This window comes from Phyllostomus discolor, chromosome 10 (genome assembly GCF_004126475.2).
Source record: "Phyllostomus discolor isolate MPI-MPIP mPhyDis1 chromosome 10, mPhyDis1.pri.v3, whole genome shotgun sequence".
In the NCBI taxonomy this organism is placed as follows: Eukaryota; Metazoa; Chordata; class Mammalia; order Chiroptera; family Phyllostomidae; genus Phyllostomus; species Phyllostomus discolor.
Genome location: NC_040912.2, coordinates 25,630,689 through 25,648,285, shown reverse-complemented (window position 1 = coordinate 25,648,285; position 17,597 = coordinate 25,630,689). Strand labels below are relative to the sequence as shown.

Genomic DNA, 17,597 nt, shown 5'->3' with positions numbered 1-17,597 from the left:
AACCAGAGACCCAATATTCATTCATAATCTAATTTATTTCTTTTACCATTTGCTGTCTTCTTTTTTTAATGGAGAATCTGTCAATTAAGTATCATATTTAAAACATAAAATTAGCTTAGTTTATGATCCTAATGTCTTTTAGGGCATGCTAAAACAACTCCATAAAAAGCAAACAAAAATCAATCAGCTGAATGTTCGTCTGTTTGGAAGACGTCTGGTAAAATGGAGTTCACCTAGCAGCCCCATTACTCCTTATTTTTCCAATGATTTCATAAAGTACACAGAGAAGAAACTGAATGTCATGCTATAGCCATAACAGAGGGAATTAAGGGAAAAGCAGGCAGGCTGTACTTTTAACTCATGGTGGACCTGGTCTTTGCATCAGAAACTGAGACAGCTCAAGAAAAGACAGAACAGATACTTCACACTATCTCCACCAGCACAGAGGCCAGTGCTAGCTTTGACTAGAAAACCCGAAGACAATGTTCTGCCTCTGAAGAGTCACCCAACGTGCCAAGGCAAAAGGCTTTCTTTTTCTCTCTCCGAGCTTACTGGTCCTGGTGACGCAGCAGTCATGTCCTGGTGTTAGAAAGCACTTCACTATTTAAGTCAAAACAGATGATCTGCTTCATAATGTATATGAGCACATTAATGAAAAGGGAGGCTTATGTCTATACTGAAAAGATTAAAACTATTCCCAGGAGTGCTTACTATGACAAACTTGGACACAAATCATATAAACTTTAGTAAATGTCATTTCATTATAATACATCCCCTACCTGTTTGGAAAAGGAAAACAAAAGCATTCATTTACCATAAAACAAAATAGGAAATCAGCAGTCTGAATCTGTTCCCTCACAAATGCTTGATATCAGTATTCTGGGTCATAAACCACCAAACACAAGGAAATTCAAAAAACGCATTTAGAATCTGATCTGTTGTTACTGCTCACTTTTGAAAAACTGAGGTATAGATTAAATGCAATAGAAGGCACACCTCTGCAGTGTTAGTTCTGTGAGTTTGACACCTGTACACACTCTGGTAACCACACCCAAAATAAGATAAGAAAACTTTCCACGACCTGGCCAGCCTCCTCTACTGTGGCACCTAAAAGACTTAATTTAACTAAGTCTTGCTGGTTGGGTTAATTTTGTTTGTGCTTGTACGTAAGAGTTATTTTTGAGAAAATTATTTTATTAGCAAGAAATTTGGGCAAATATTTAAACTCAGTGCAACACTTCTACATTGACTTCCCAAAAGTATGTAATGAAATCTGACCATTATTTTAGCTTGGTATATAGCTTTCTGTGCCCACAGAATACAAATTCTTATTTTATAGGCTTGCCTTGTGTGGATAACAGTGTAAAACCACATCAAAATAGCCTGCACACTGTTTTCATATGTTTGGTTGATGGATTCCAGTCTCTATAAATACCAACATCAGTATTAACATTTCTGCAACAGAAACCTCTATCATGTGTAAAATTATTGGTAACAGCTAAGTTCTTTGGATGTTCTGTGCTTAGGACAGCAGTTGTTTTGATTACACTATAGTTGATTCAGTAAAAACGCTGCTGCAAGAGTCTAAATATAAATGTAAAATTGCTGTATTGTGTTTAGTGTACTAATAATTAACACATGAAATTCCTTTTTGAATGAGGCTTGTGTTTACTAGGGTGTTAAGAGAAACATAAAGCTGTAAGTCATGGAAAGCAAAAGCAACTTACAATCATTTCAACTGTATTTAGAATATGAAAATCAAAATAGATACCTTTGAGTGGTACTTTTCTTTATTGGAGCAATCTCCATTAGAACGTCCCTGCCAAACACCCAGCTTCTGTTTGAACAATTCTAGAGACAGGGGGACAGCTGGGAACTAAGGTTAATTGCATTAACATGTACACTTGTTTGGTTAATAGTTCAGGAATGTATACTGTGTGACTGGCTGAAGACATAATGGTGAATAGGCTGACATGGAATTTGACCTCCTGGAGGAGGAAGGAGAGGCAAACCACCAACACGAGGTAGTTTCATGAGAGATGAGCACCATGAATGGTGGCCCCGGGTCTGTTTCTGCCCTCAGACGGCCAGAAGGAATTACCCCTCCTCCACGTGATAGAGCTTCCTATACAACTGACAACTGACCTCTCTCCCCCTAAACCTCCCTCTCTGTGACAATCCAACCACGGTTTCCACCAGCCAGCCACCCTTCTCAGAAAGCTTTCAGAAATCTTGGGCTTTTTGTTTCAATCTCATTCAATGTTCAGCTCATTAAGTTTAGCTCATATATTAAACCAGGAGATCACATTGAATTCTTTTCAGGTCCTATAGCATCTTTTTCCTCTCAGTGCCCTGTTATTCCCAGAGGTAAGCTTTTTAAACTTTAATCTAAACTATTGGCAGAATATCCAGGAAGACACAGGGTTAGTGGACCTTCTACCAGTTATATTGGTATTCCAGGGTCAACCAGATACAAATTCAGCTTACTGGATTATTAACTAGTCTAACTAAGTATCTGCTTATACTTCATTCTAGAATTTTCCAGGGTGGAGCACCAAGCTCACCAGACTCCACTTTCCAGGATCTCTTGCTGTCATCCTTTTTTCTTTTTCTAAATGTAAACATTTACCAGACCCCAGTGTTGATATCACTAGTGGTGGTTCTTTAATTGCATTCATGTTTTTCAACATTTACTGAGAACTGACTACATGCCATACATTTCAACTAAGTGCAAAAAATAAAAAAAGTAATGGATGCATATGGATAGTTACATGAGAATTTGTAGGTTTTAAAATATATATGTAGGCTGGGATTGAAATGATCTGATCCTAGATTTTCCTCACGAACTGGTTGTTCACAATCGATTTTCGAATGTGAAGCTCCTATGCCTGCCCAGCTGAGTCTGCTCCAGGCCCATGACTCCGGCAAGACAGCTGTGCAGGGACAGAGGGAAATCGGGGGCTCACCTCCAGCTTAGCGTCCAGGTCCGCGTCAGAGGCCACAACGTGCTCGTCCTCCTTCTTCCCGGTGGCTTTGATGAAGGCCTGCTTCGTTTCCCAGTACTTCTGCTGCATCTTGTTCACAACCGACTTATCCTGAGCATACCGATCCTGTAAGTCCCAGGGATAGCTGCTGAAAACATTTAAAGAGCTATTTTATTCATGACTTTCATAACGACTGCGATATTCCAGTGTGAACAAACTTACCTAAATATTATATTATATGCTTAAAACATTAATAATATATAAATACTTTCTTTTGTGGTTATTACACCAAACGAGCTAATCAACCCTGACTCTAAAACCTTAAAAGTTAACGAAGAAATAAAACAACTTTTGCAGGGAATCAAGAAACTCGACCTTGAAGAGAGTTTAGATATCAACAGGCAGGACACACCCCTTTAGGAGTGGGGAAGGTGAGGCCCCACCAGGCAGGGTGACTGGCTCAAGTCACCAGTGAGCCAGAGCCAGAGCCAAAGCCGGACACCAGCGGTCTCTACACCCCTGAAGCGATGGCAGACAAGCCGAGATAAAGGGCTGAAAAACAGCACGCCTCAAATCTGTCACAGAGGTACCTAAAAATAGTCAAGCTCATAGAATCAGAGTATAGAATGGTGGCAACCAGGGGCTGGTGGGGTGAAGGGGAGATGGGAAATTGCTCATCAACGGTCATACAGTTTCAATTATGCCTGATAAACAGATTCCTGAGATACAGTGCCTGGAGTTAACAACACTGCGTTGTACACTTAAAAAATTGTTAAGAGGGTAGACTTCTTACCAAGCCAAATAAAATTTAAAAACATTTTAAAAACCTGTTGTAGATTTCTGACATTAAAACTTTAATTTCTGAAATAGAAATGCTTCGAATACTTTACATTCTTCAGGAAGAACATAATGAAGATCAAATCAAAAAGTATGTAAGAAGAAATCAGAAAAAAATTGAGAATGCAATGGAATTCTGTAAAGTGACCAGAGTACCTCAAGTACTGACAGGAAGTCTTCCGTGGGCACTCCATCCCGCCCCTTATTACCTACAGCCTTCCTCCCACCTAGATTCCTGCTCCAGAGGCCTGCACGCCTGTGCTGTATGGACATGCATCATATTCCACCCGAGCTACTGCCACTCAAAGTGCGCCAAGCCTGTGTCCTAAACCATGAGTTGCTTTACAGTACCATATCAGAATACCTGCGTCTCAAAACCTGATGATTGTGAACCTCCTTTCAGATAACATTGACAGTTTTTGATTCACGTTTTTATTCCTAAAAAGTCATGAGGGATTTCAGATGACTTTCTAAGCAACAGTTATCTTTGGAAGAGAGAACTGGAATTGGAAGGACTTTCATGGTTTCTGCATTATTTAGAAGTTCTAGTAAGAACTTATATAATAAAAAATAAGATGAAAATATCCATAACTTTTATATAAAAGATAATCTCTCTCTAGAGATTGTACATTAATAGACTGGAAGGATATACCCCAACCCCCAAACTGGGGTTATTTCAGGGGAATTTCAGGGGAATTAAGTGAACTTCTTTGTATTGTTATCTTTTTATTTTTTCCCAAAGGTCATGGACTAACAGAAAAAAAATTCCTTTTCGAAAAAAACAAAAGGGACCTTTAGAGATCTAGTGAAAATGAATGCCTCAATCCCATCCCCGGTCATTCAACAAATGAAGAGTCTTAGGTTTGAAAAGGTTAAGAATCTTGTCTAAAGTCACACAGGATTAAAATCCAGGCCCCTGAATCCCCAGTACAGGGCTCAGTACAATGGTTCTGCAGCCCTTGTATTTCAGTAGCACGTAACGAAGTGGCGGAGTAAGTGGGAAAAAGGCTTCGGAGAACAGCCCACTTCTTGGGGCTCTCCGATCCATCACACGCAAGTGACTACCTACTTCCCAGAGCCGCTGCTGATATGACAGCCATTAGGAGGGTCACAGGATGGAACCATCCCCTTGTCTTAATGAGGCAAGATGGAATAATTAAAAAAAAAACAGTATGACAACCCTTAGTTAGAAAGCTGTCAAATGGTGATGCTCAGGGAAACTAAATCCCTTAGCTATTTATTAATTACCTTTTAAAACTCTCTACTGAGAGAGGAGGGATTAAAAAGTATACTCTTTGTCATAATTAATTGTGCATTTGATAATAAAAACATGAACCACATTTTTCATGATACAAATTAAAGGCGGTAAAATGTGACAAAGATCTGCTTGCCTGATGGGATAAAAGTTCAAAAGGGTTCAGAACCACTGCTTGAAACAGATCTGGAATTTATAAGATGTTAACCATGCTGTTTAGATGTGTTATAGGCACATAAATGTTGGTGCTAACATTGCCATATGATTACCACATGTGCTTTATTCATCATCATTAATTTCAACAGTGATTGGCTCTTTTCTTTAAAGAGTTTATTTATTTATTTTAGAGAGGGGAAGGGAGGGAGAAAGAGAGGAAGAGAAACATCAATGTGTGGTTGTCTCTTGTGCACCCCCTACTGGGGACCTGGCCTGCAATCCAGGCATGTGCCCTAGATTGGGAATCGAACCAGTAACCCTTTGGTTCACAGGCAGCCACTCAATCCACTGAGCCATGACTGCTAAGGCTCAACAAGTCATGACTATAAATCAATGAGTCTGAGTTTGTGTTCATTCACTATTTTATCACTTCCCTACATAAAATTATCTTAATATAATTCTAATATTATACATTGTAAATAAGATAGTGATAAAAACTGTATCAACTCACTATATTTAAAGAAATGCTGGTAAGAAAAGCCAACATTTGCTTTTGAAGAGAAAAGTCAGATAAAAATTAATTTCTTAGTGAATACTCATCAGATAAGAACTTATGTTTTGGGGTACTTTGTTTCTATATTACATTTAATAGGGATATTGAATGTGACTATACACAACATTGGATAGGGACTAACAGGTTATTCATTGCTAATGTGACTCCTGATTTTTCTATTCCACAGACACTTATTGAACTTATACCACATGTTTTCCACTTTGATTAGCCTCTCCCAGTTCAGAAAAGATTACAACTTTCTTACCATTTGTGTCCTGACATGTTTTCTTCTTCTTTTTCTATTGATGACTTGGGGAGAAGGGGCAGGGAAAAAGCATGAGAGGGTAAGTTATAACCTGAAATAAAAACACATACATTTAATAGTCACACACTATGTTACAATGATGGGTTAATTTGACACATAGAAATCCCAATCTAAGGCATTTCTAATTGTATTCTAGGGGCCCAACATTAACACTGCCCAATAACACTGCACACTGGTGTCAAGAATAGTTTAGCTAAGTAACACTGGAAGAAATATCCCAAATGAAGTGTAAGAAATGAACAAGCAGGTTGAAAGAAAAAGGAAGGTTGTAGAAGGCTGTATAAAATGAGACCATAACATACAGAGCAATGATATATATATATATTAAAGTATAGAAATATTATGTGGTGAAGGTGTAAAGAATTGCTTAGGAATGATGAACACTGAATTCCAGACAACAGTTACCACTGCAGGGGTGGGGGTATTATTTGAGACGTGTATGCAGGGACTTCAACTGTACCTATAGTGTTCTGTTAAATTAGGCAGTGAGTATATTGCATCAGTACGCTTTAGAGATCTGAAATATTTCATAATCAGTAATTCTAAAAAATGAACCAGTGCATTACAAAAACAGAAAAAGAGTTGATTGGCTACAATGAGATACCAAGAATGGGTAAAAAGAACAAAATGTGTTTATTTCAGTTTTAATCAGCCTAACATTTTATTTTCATCTCATTCATACATATGGGAGTCACTTGATGTTTCTGCCTCTCACTTCATTTGCCCCATTCACGGAAGCTACTAGCCAACCAATAGGGAGGGGTAAAACCACCGAACCCAGCCACACTTCCCTGCCACTCTTTACTGGAAAGAGTAGTGAGCTCACTACTTAAAGAGATGGCCTCTGGCCAGACACAGAGTGCTGGCTGCCAGAGTGAATGCTCCATGTATGAGTGCTTCTGGCAATTCCAACAAAATCAGTGCAATCGTCTCCTTTTGCCTTAGGAAGGGTCCTGGCAACTAGTACCCCCAAAATGATTAAAGTTTCCCAGGCTTTCAAAAATGTGTTAAGGGAACTAAATTAAGGTGTTGAAATTCCAGGCTTCTTTCTTAGAGTATCCAGATGCCGCTGGAATGACAGCATCCCGTAATCATCATCTCTCCTTCTCCTGGAGAGCATCCAGGTTTTTGGACCATTTGCTTTGGAAATGACATTCATGATGAGTAAGCCGTGTCCTCTGCTCAGTAAATCGTGGGAGGCCACCAATCACCCACACAGCTTCACAGTAAGTACACATTTGCTTTACTTAGCTCAAAATTTCCAACAAAAAATTTCATAAAAAGATATTGTTCAAGGAAATGAAATTATTATACTCTTGTCTTGAGTTTGATGCCATCAGGAACTATTAGGATAGTTAGTCCTTTCTTTTTTTAATATTTTAGTGATTATGCTATTACAGTTGTCCCATTTTTATTCCCCTTTATTCCCCTCTGCCCTCTTAGTTCATGTCCATAGGTTGTACATATAAGTTCTTTGGCTTCTTCATTTCCCACCCTATTCTTAACATCCCCCTGCCTATATTTTACCTGCCATTTATGCTGCTTATTCCCTGTACCTTTTCCCCCATCTCTCCCTCCTGCTTCCCCACTGATAACTCTTCAGGTGATCTCTATTTCTGTGATTCTGTTCCTGTTCTAGTTGTTTGCTTAGTTTGTTTTTGGTTTTTTTTTTTTTTTTAGATTCAGTTGTTGATAGTTGTGAATTTGTTATCATTTTACTGTTCATAGTTTTGATCTTTCTCTTAGATAAGTCCCTTTAACATTTTGTATAATAAGGGCTTGATGACAATGAACTCCTTTAACTTGACCTTATCTGAGAAGCACTTTATCTGCCCTTCCGTTCTAAATGATAGCTTTGCTGGATACAGTAATCTTGGGTGTAGGTCTTTGCCTTTCATGACTTTGAATACTTCTTTCCAGACCTTTCTTGCCTGCAAGGTTTCTTTTGAGAAATCAGCTGATAGTCTTATGTTCACTCCTTTGTAGGTAATTGTCTCTTCTCTTACTGCTTTTAAGATTCTCTCATCTTTTTTTTTAAAGGAATCTAGATTTTCTTTCTTTTTTTAAATAATTTTTCCCTATTTATTTATTTATTTTTAGAGAGGGAAGGGAGGGAGAAAAAGAGAGAGAGAGAAACATCAGTGTGCAGTTGCTGGGGGCCGTGGCCTGCAACCCAAGCATGTGTCCTGACTGGGAATTGAACCCGCAACGCTTTGGTTTGCAGCCCGTGCTCAATCCACTGAGCTATGCCAGCCAGGGCAGATTCTCTCATCTTTAATCTTGGGTAATGTAATGATGATGTGCCTTGGTGTGTTCCTCCTTGGGTCTAACTTCTTTGGGACTCTCTGAGCTTCCTGGAAGTCTATTTCCTTTTGCCAGATTGGGGAAGTTCTTCTTCATTATTTGTTCAAATAAGTTTTCAATTTCTTGCTCTTCCTCTTCTCCTTCTGGCACCCCTATGATTCAGATGTTGGAACCTATAAAGATGTCCTGGAGGTTCCTAAGCCTCTCCTTATTTTTTTGAATTCTTGTTTCTGTTCTGGCTGAATGTTTATTTGAGTCCTGGTTTCTTTCTCGTCACTGTTGGTGTCCTGTACATCTTCCTTTATTTCATTTTTCATAGCTTTCACTCTTTCCTCTATTTTGTGACCAAACTCAACCAATTCTGTGAGCATCCTGATTACCAGTATTTTGAACTGTGCATTTGATAGGTTGGCTATCTCTTCATTTCTTAGTTCTATTTTTTGGAGCTTTGATCTGTTTCTTTCATTTGGGCCATATGTTTTTTTGTCTTGGCATAGCTGTTATATTGCGGACCCTTAGGTATTCACCAGGGTAGGGCAACCCATGTTGCTGCATTGTGGTGCTGTGTGTGGGGGAGGGGCCTGGGAGGGAACAATGCCACTTGCTTGGCTTTCTGCTGGCTTTCAGTCACTTCCCCTACTTCCCACAAGCAAATTGGGCCCTTCTGGTGCTGATTCCTGGGTAGGTGGGTTTGTGTACATTCTAGGACCCTGTGGGTCTCTCCAATGGACTCTTCTATGAGGCTGGGAGTTTCTCTTGTGACCACAACCCTGGGTTGCACAGTCTGTTTCACTCCCCAGTTGATCCTCCCAGTTTAGCTGCATGCAAAGGTGGAACTGCCTCGTCCCCCAGCCACCACCTTGCCTAGTCCACCAGCTGTCACCTCACCAGTTGGTCCTCTAGCTGCTGCCTTGCTGCACATCCCCTCCAACCCAGCTGCCCATCTCCACACCCTGCCCCCTCGCCCACTGGTCTGGATGAATGTTTCTTTAACTTCTTGGTTGTCAGACAGCTTGATTTCCTGGAAGTTCTGGTTATTTTTCATTTTTAAATTTGTTGTCCTTCTTTTGGTTGTGCGAGGAGGTGAAATGAATCTACCAATGCCTCCATTTTGGCCAGAAGTCCAGGATTATTACTTTCTGATTAATATTTTTACTGTGGTAAAAAATAACATATTTATTCTCGTCACAATTTTTAAGTGTATAGTCCAGTATTGTTAACTTTAATGTTGTTGTACAACAGTCCTCCAGAACATCTTCATCTTGCATGACTGAAACTTTAAACCCACTGAACAATTTCCCGTTTCCTCTTCCCCCATCCCCTAGCAACCATCATTTTACTCTCTCTCTCTGAGTTTGGCTATCTTAGATTCTTCATGTAAGTGGGATTATGCAGCATTTGTCTTGTAATTAGTTTATTTCACTTAGAACAATGACCTCAAGGTTCATACACACTGTAACATAGGGCAGGTTTTCTGTCTTTTTAAAGGCCGAATAATATTCCATTGTACATGTATGTAGCACATTTTTTTCAATCAATTCTTCCATTGATGGACATTTAGATTGCTTACACACTTTGGCTATTGTGAATAATGCTGCAATAAACATAAGTGTAAAAATATCTCTTCAAGATTCTGTTTTTATTTTCTTAGGATATTATACCCAGAAGTGGAATCGCTAGATCATATGGTAGCTCTATTTTTTATTTTGTGAGAAATCTTCATACTTTTTTCAGTGATTGCACCGTTTCACATTCCCACCAACAGTGTTTCAGGGGTTCCAATTTCTTCACATCTTCACCAACACTTATTTTCTGAAAATTTTTTATAGTACTCATCCTAATGGGCATGAGGTGATATGTCATTGTGGTTTTGATTTGCATTACCCTGAGCATTAATGAAGGTGAGCATCTTTCCATAGGCTTATTTTCCATTTGCATATCTTCTTTGGAAAAATGTCTGGTAAATTCCTTTGCCTGTTTTCTAATTGGGTAATTTCCTTGTTATTGCATTGTAGGAGTTCTGAATATTCTGGATATTAACCCTTCATTTGATATATGGTTTGCAAATATTTTCTCCCATCCAGTAAGTTGCCTTTTAACTGTTGACTATTTTATTTGCTACAACTTTTTAAAATAAATCTTTGATCATTAAAGTATTTAACAATTTATCTGTGATAAAATAGATAATAAAATCACTGAGCAAACCATCCCTTCTACCTGGACTTCCAAGCTACTTCCGGATTATGATGCCACATGGTAGTGTTCCTCCAGGCACTGTTTCCAGGCTACTTGCACTGGAATCTTCTGAGATGTCAACATGAAGATTCATGGGCCTCACCCCTTCCCTACTGAACTGGAATCTCTGGGAATGCGTCCAGGAGTCTGCATTTCTAATAGCCATTGCAAGGGCCTTTTAAGCATATTACAGTCTGAGTGCCACAGCTAAATGGCACCTAGAAAAAATTCTTTCTGGAAATGAACCTTGTCTTGAATAAAGTGCTGGATTATATACAACTTGAGCCAATGGGCCCTTTGGTTCTCAGGCTGGCACTCAATCCACTGAGCCACACCAGCCAGGACCCTTTTGCACATCCTAATCCCCTCTCCTTTTTACCCAGCTGGCCAACCCCTCCCATCTTGCAACTATCTGTCTGTTCTCTGTATCTATGAGTTTGTTTCTGTTTTGTTTATTTTGTGTTTTAGATTCCACATATAAGTGAAACCATATGGTGTTTGTCTTTCTCTGACTTATTTCACTTAGCATATACCCTCTGGGACAATCCACGCTGTCCAAATGGTAAGCTTCCATTCTACTGTATGGCTGAGTAGTTTTCTGTTGTATATGTGTACCACATCTTCTTTATCTCACTATCTACAGATGGATGCCTAGCACGCTTCATATTTTGGCTATTGTAAAGAATGTTCCAATGAACACAGAATGTATGTATCTTTTCAAATTACTGTTTTTTTTTTTAATAAACACCCATAAGTGGGATTGCTGGGTCATATGGTAGTTCTATTTTGAAAGTTTTTAGGAACCTCCATACTTTTTTCCATAGTGACTGCACCAATGTACAATCCTCCCAACAGTGCACAAGCCTTCTCTTTTCTCCACGTGCTCACCAACACTTCTTTGTTCAGTTGTGGATGATCATGTTATTCACCTGTGTGGACAGGCTACAGCCATTCGGCTTATTTCAATTTCTGATAGCCATTGAAAAAACCATTTTGAACACACCTGATGGCCAATACATAAGCAAAGTTTTTCATAAATACTCCCAAATAATCTTTCCCAATTCTGCTAGGTTCAAAGAATGCTAAAGCAAATCTTCTTTTAAAAAAAAGTTTGATGTATCGCTACAGTGAAAGAAGAGAAGTCAGTCTATCCTTGGCTTCCTTAAACCCTGATGTCGACTTTTCCTCCTTGGAGATTGAACATGGAAAAGTATTTTCAGTCCATATAGGCTGCCTTCAGCAGCATTCAACTTATGTTCAAGTTATATCCTTTTCTATGAGCTTATGGAGTTAGCTTATGGCACTTCTGATGGCATTTGGATTATGCAAAGAATCTAAAATTCTTGAGCCAACCCTTCTTCAGAGTAAGGTAAGGTCAGTAGCTGTATTTCACCCTATCACTACTCTCAACCCATAGCAATATTTCAGTAACCTTCCTACTGAACCACACTTCCTGTATCCTGTTACCTGGGTAGTTTTATGTTTAAATTAATTATATCTCCAACCTTAACAGTAGATTTTCTCTCCCACAAGTAAGCAGTTTTTCTGTTAGTTGGAGTACTAGCTGAGACAGAGTCCAGGATCCCTTTTTCGTGTCTCTGCACTGAACATAAGGTGCATTCTCTTGAACTGCTGATCTGAGGCACTGCCAAATTTGTCATTTTCCTCTCTAAGTTATTCAGAATGTCTATTTTCTAACTAAAACTTGCCACTGTCTTAGAGCTCTTCAGTTCTGTTGTCCATACCACATCTAGCTTTCTTTGGCAAGTAGGCTGGGTTTTTTTCCCATAAGAAAGACATGTTTGCTCTGGCCAATGTGGCTCAGTTGGCTGGGCACTGTCCTGCAGAGCAAATGGTTGCCAGTTCGATTCTTGGTGAGGGCGCATGCCTGGGTTGTGCATTTGGTCCCTGGTCGGGGTGCCCACCAGAGGCAACTGATGAATATTTCTCCCTCACATGGATGTTTCTCTTCCTCTCTTTCTCCCTCCCTTTCTTGCTCCCTAAAAATAAATACATAAAATTTAAAAAAAAAGAAACCTTTTTAAGGGAAGAGAGGCTTGCAGTATTATAGGTGTGAAGTGGCATATTTCAATCACCTCATAGGAAAAATGCTCATCCCTAAACACCAGCTTCAGGGCACCACAGGGCACTGAACAAGGTGCAAATCTGTTCAGGTTCCGACACTGCTGAACTGGGGATATGAACTTCAGTTGATACCATGTCAACTGTTTTGCAGTAATTTTTTTCATGGAATATAAAATGGGAAAAGATCTCATGAGCAATAGTGTCTTATATTTGATGAAATACAGAATAACTGTTTAAAATTAATCCTCAGTAAAATTATACATCACTCCATGCCACGGACTTTTGGGGCTGTTTGTGTATAAATGAAAAGGAGAATCTGAAGTCAGGGAATCCCGAGTGTTACCTGTGACCTGTCACCTGTGATGTGCAAGGAGCACCGTGACAGAGGAAGACACCCAGGGTGAGGGGAACAGAGAGGAGAGGTCACAGAGCTTGCTTGCTCCATGGCCTTGGGGCTGAGTGTCTAAGAATCAGTAGAGTCTGGCCCTGTGATGGTTAAGAGTGCATGTGTGTGCATTTGTGTGTGTGGTGGGGGAACAGTGATGGGGGTATCATTCCAGGCAGAGGGAAAGCAATGAACAAATTCTCCCATGGTTGAATGGCATGGTGTGCACGTACAACCAACCGTAAGCAGATGTGCATTCCCATTAACTTAACAAAAGATGGTATGAGTGGGGAGACATAGGGGCCAATCACCGAGGCTACCTTTTGTCACTTTTAGCATTTCCATATATTCTATGGCCACCAGAGGGTAGACACTAAGTGCTGTTTATTTCACATATAGTGAATACCTAGAGAGTTCATCTTTGACTATCCGTAAGTCTGTGGCATGTCTCTTAGATTTAGCTTCCAATTGCATAATACTTATTTATATAATTTTCTGCTGGTTCCATGTTTCTGTTATTACAGAGATTCACTTCAGTTAGAAACATCCCCAATTTTTAATATTTTGCATTGTCACTAGGTTTATTTCTCTAGAGCAGTTTTAGGTCTGTGTAAGTCATATAATTTAGAGCCCAGAGGAAACTGAGACAATCAAATGAAGCCTTTTCCTTTTACAGTGGGGACCTGTGATCGAGACAGGCCCCTGACGGGCCTGAAGAAAAAACCGGCCAGCTCCAAGGCCAGAGCTGCAGCGCGGCCCCTGACGGCTGCCTCACGCATGGAGGGAAGACACAATCGTCAGTGGTTCTAGGCAGCGAGTTTTAACGTAATGTTTGTACATTTCTTTTGCTCAAAGTAGTTTTCACCTCTTTTCCAGAGGTTTATTTAGTCACTTTCTCTCCTGTCACAATGGTTTTTATAATTTCCCGTATCTTTGAAGTATAAATATTAAGACAGTTTCAGCAGAAACAGAGAAAAAGATGAAACAATCCCCCAGACATAATTACCTATACTTATTATTTTTAAAATATTGATTCCTCAGATCATGTTCACAAAACTGAGAGAGAGAGAGAGATGCCTATGGAGGGTGGGAAGTTGAATTATCTTCCATCCTGTCAAAAGCTAAGCATCAAAGTAATGTAACTTTAATTCACTTGTACTTTTTCCCCTTCTCTCAGATATCACGTAGCTTTTCCTTTCAGACTTTAAGGCTCTGATTACTTCAGTATTCCATGTAAGTTTAAATGGATTCTGTTTCTAGTTGAGTTTTGTGTCTTATACAAATGATTTTTGACATTTCATAAATTCGCAAGTAAAAGTGAAACATGCTCATGCTTTAATTCTGTGAGTCATGCTTCAATTCTGTGAGTCAGCAAGTCTTACAAGAAGAAAACAGGATTCTAACCTTATTCAAGGGAGGTAAAAGATAGAGTTTGTATTTAAACCCTATGCATGTAAGTAATTTTTAAGATTTGAATTTTAGGTGATCATTTCATTCACATTCTGAAATAGCTGAAGTATTATACAGATATTAATTAAGCTTAATGATGCCCTAAACCTATTACAATCACATTCTTAAAGTAAATGTTTTTTTAAAGATTTTATTTGTTTACTTTTAAAGAGAGGGGAAGGGAGGAGAAAGAGAGGGAGAGAAGCATCAATGTGTGGTTGCCTCTTACACAGCCCCTACTGGGGACCTGGCCCGCAACCCAGGCATGTGCCCTGAGTAGGAATTGAACTGGAGACCCTTTGGTTCTCAGCCCATGCTCCATCCATTCAGCTACTCCAGCCAGGGTCTAAGTAAATATTTTTAATGCCATTGACATACCTTGTCCCTCAATATGCTGCTCAATATAAAATAAAAGCCGGTGAACCCATGACCATGCCGTAAGCTTCTGCCTCCTCCAAGTCACTCCACCCATCTGGCCTTCCTTTGCTGCTGTGTCAAATAGCAGAGGAGGCTAGCTGACATCTAAAATACCCTCAGTCGCAAACAACTACAAAGCTAATTTTAATTACTTTTAGAGACATTTACATATAAGGGAAAGTTTAGACATGATGAACACATCTTTTTAAAGATGAGGAGATTGAGGTTGCAAAAATGGAGAAAATGTGTCCAAGATCAGGTTAGAGATCGAGTTCATAAGGAGGAACGCTGAGGCAGAAACACTAGTCACACCTGGTACTCTCCTCGGTCTCCTCCTCTATTCTAAGAGATATTTCTCAAAGGGGAATATCAAACACTGCATCTCATATTCTAAGAAACTAAAAAGGAATAGCCAAGATGTTCTCCAAAAGTTCTTACTCCTTAACATTAATATTGGTTAAAAATATGTCCCCACAAAACAAACTGAAAAGCAAAATAAACTGCACAGAACTAGGATGGCTCCCAACCGGCACAGTCTATGTCTTGTTTGTCCTTCTTTCTCTTAACTAAAGTGCTGCTTGCAAAGAAAATTCAAGGGTGAATTTTCTGCTACAAAAATACAAAACAAACAAAACAAAAAATTCATGTGAAAACAACAAACCTCAAAGACATCCACAAGAACAAATAATATAAAATGGATTAGAGGACTGGAAATAAAAAAAGAATAGGTTATTTTTGCTGAAGAAAAGATTAATTAAAAACACTTGCTGTATAAAGTATATTCACCTTTACTTTTATTTAGGTTGGTTTATGTAACTTTCAAATGTCCATTAGAATTTACCATATGGATTTTAATCTCTAGTATTTATGGTGGCTTTTTCTCTAAAAGCTTAACCTCAAAAGGTGGCAAGAAGGAACACCCTATTCAGACAAAGTTCTCAATCAATTTCTGTAAAGAAATATTATACCTTTCAACTACCAGCAGAGAACATTATCAAATGATAGGAATAAATCAAATTGTATTTCAAAACTGCATTTTATAATTGGCACCCAATTATAAAATTTGGAAGGCTATATAAACATTATTCTAAAGAAGGACACCAACTTAAATTTTTGTTATGGAACCAATAATCTCATATTATGTTGTGCAATACAGCAGGCAACAGCAACACGTGGCTATTGAGCAGCTGAATTCAGACATAGTTTATATGTATAACACACACTGGATTTTGAAGACTTAGTACTGCTCACCAAATATAGCTCATTGATCAATATTTTATTTTATATTTAGAGAAATTATATGTTTTTTCTGCTGATATATTTAAACCTTAGGTAACTATATTACTATATTATATATAAATGTATATTTACAGTCTATTTTATATTTATTTATATATGTATTTTATATTTTATGTTGAAATATGTTTAATATATTGGGTTAAATAAAATATATTACCTAATTCTACCTATTTCTTTTTAGTGTTTTAAATGTGCATACCAGAACACTTTAAATTACATCTGTGACTGCCATTATGTTTTCATTGAATGGCTCTGGTCTATGGCATTAAGCAAATCAACAAAGAGCTTGAAATAAATTCCATAACTAAGGTCACTAATATTCTGTACAGCTGCAAATACCTTTAAACAGTACTTTCTTCCCAGAAACTCTGATAATTATTGTCAGAAACGTTGTTACAAAAATACAATCTCAAATATATACATATATATGTATATATACAAAGATTATATATATATATGTGAGTATATATATATATATAGCCTTTACAAATGACCTATAAAATGCTTGCACTCTATATTTTCATAATAAGTTGCTTTAAAATGGTCCAACTGTATGTGTATAATGTGCTATTTGTTTCAAATCAGATTCATGTGAAGAAGAAATAGATGAATCATCTACTATAAGACCATCAAATGGGAAAAGATGAGGATAATCTTTCTCCCTCCCTCCCTCCACTTCTCCCTGTCTCTTTTTTCTATATAAGAATATATCTACATTTCTCTCTATAAATTTATACCTACATATTCTCCACATAAAAATATGTATCTACATGCCATTTTGTGTGAATGGAAAGGAAAAAAAAATCTGGGGTTGCAATATTTATATCTGACAAAATAAACTTTATTTTTTAAAAGATTTTATTTATTTATTTTTAGAGAGATGGGAAGAGAGTGAGAAAGAGAGGGAGAGAAACAACAATGTGGGGTTCCCTCTCACCGCCCCCCCACCAGGGACCTGGCCCACAATTCAAGCATGTACCTTAGACTGGGAATCGAATCTGTAACCCTTTGGTTTACAGGCTGGCACTCAATCCACTGAGCCACACTATCCAGGGCCAACAAAATAAACTTTAAAACAAAGGCTATAGTAAAAGACAAACAAGGACACTACATAATGATAAAGGGAACAATCCAACAGGAGGATATAATCCTTGTAAACATGTATGCACTCAACATAGGAGCACCTAAATATATAAAGCAAATCTTGATGGACATAATGGAAGAGACTGACAGTAACAATGGGTAGATGTTCCAGACAGAAAGTCAAGAGGGAAACAGTGGCCTTAAATGACACACTAAATCAGATGGATTTA

The 17,597-nt window shown here is 38.4% G+C and overlaps 1 protein-coding gene across 7 annotated transcripts in view; it reads right to left on the bottom strand.

Moving 5' to 3' along the window:
* Positions 1 to 17,597, bottom strand: part of ICA1 (islet cell autoantigen 1) — a 137,028-nt gene that overhangs the window by 104,688 nt on the left and 14,743 nt on the right. For 2 of the 7 annotated variants that reach the window (XM_036010579.1, XM_028525450.2), the window contains exons 2-3: positions 6,051 to 6,141; positions 2,967 to 3,129 (exon numbers count right to left, since the gene is read on the bottom strand). In XM_036010579.1, the coding sequence (XP_035866472.1) occupies positions 2,967 to 3,129; positions 6,051 to 6,067 (180 nt within the window). In that variant the 5' untranslated portion in view covers positions 6,068 to 6,141. Of the gene's footprint in view, positions 1 to 2,966; positions 3,133 to 6,050; positions 6,142 to 17,597 lie in introns of all 7 variants that reach the window. The other 5 variants (XM_028525446.2, XM_036010581.1, XM_036010580.1 and 2 more) reach the window with 4 other exon arrangements.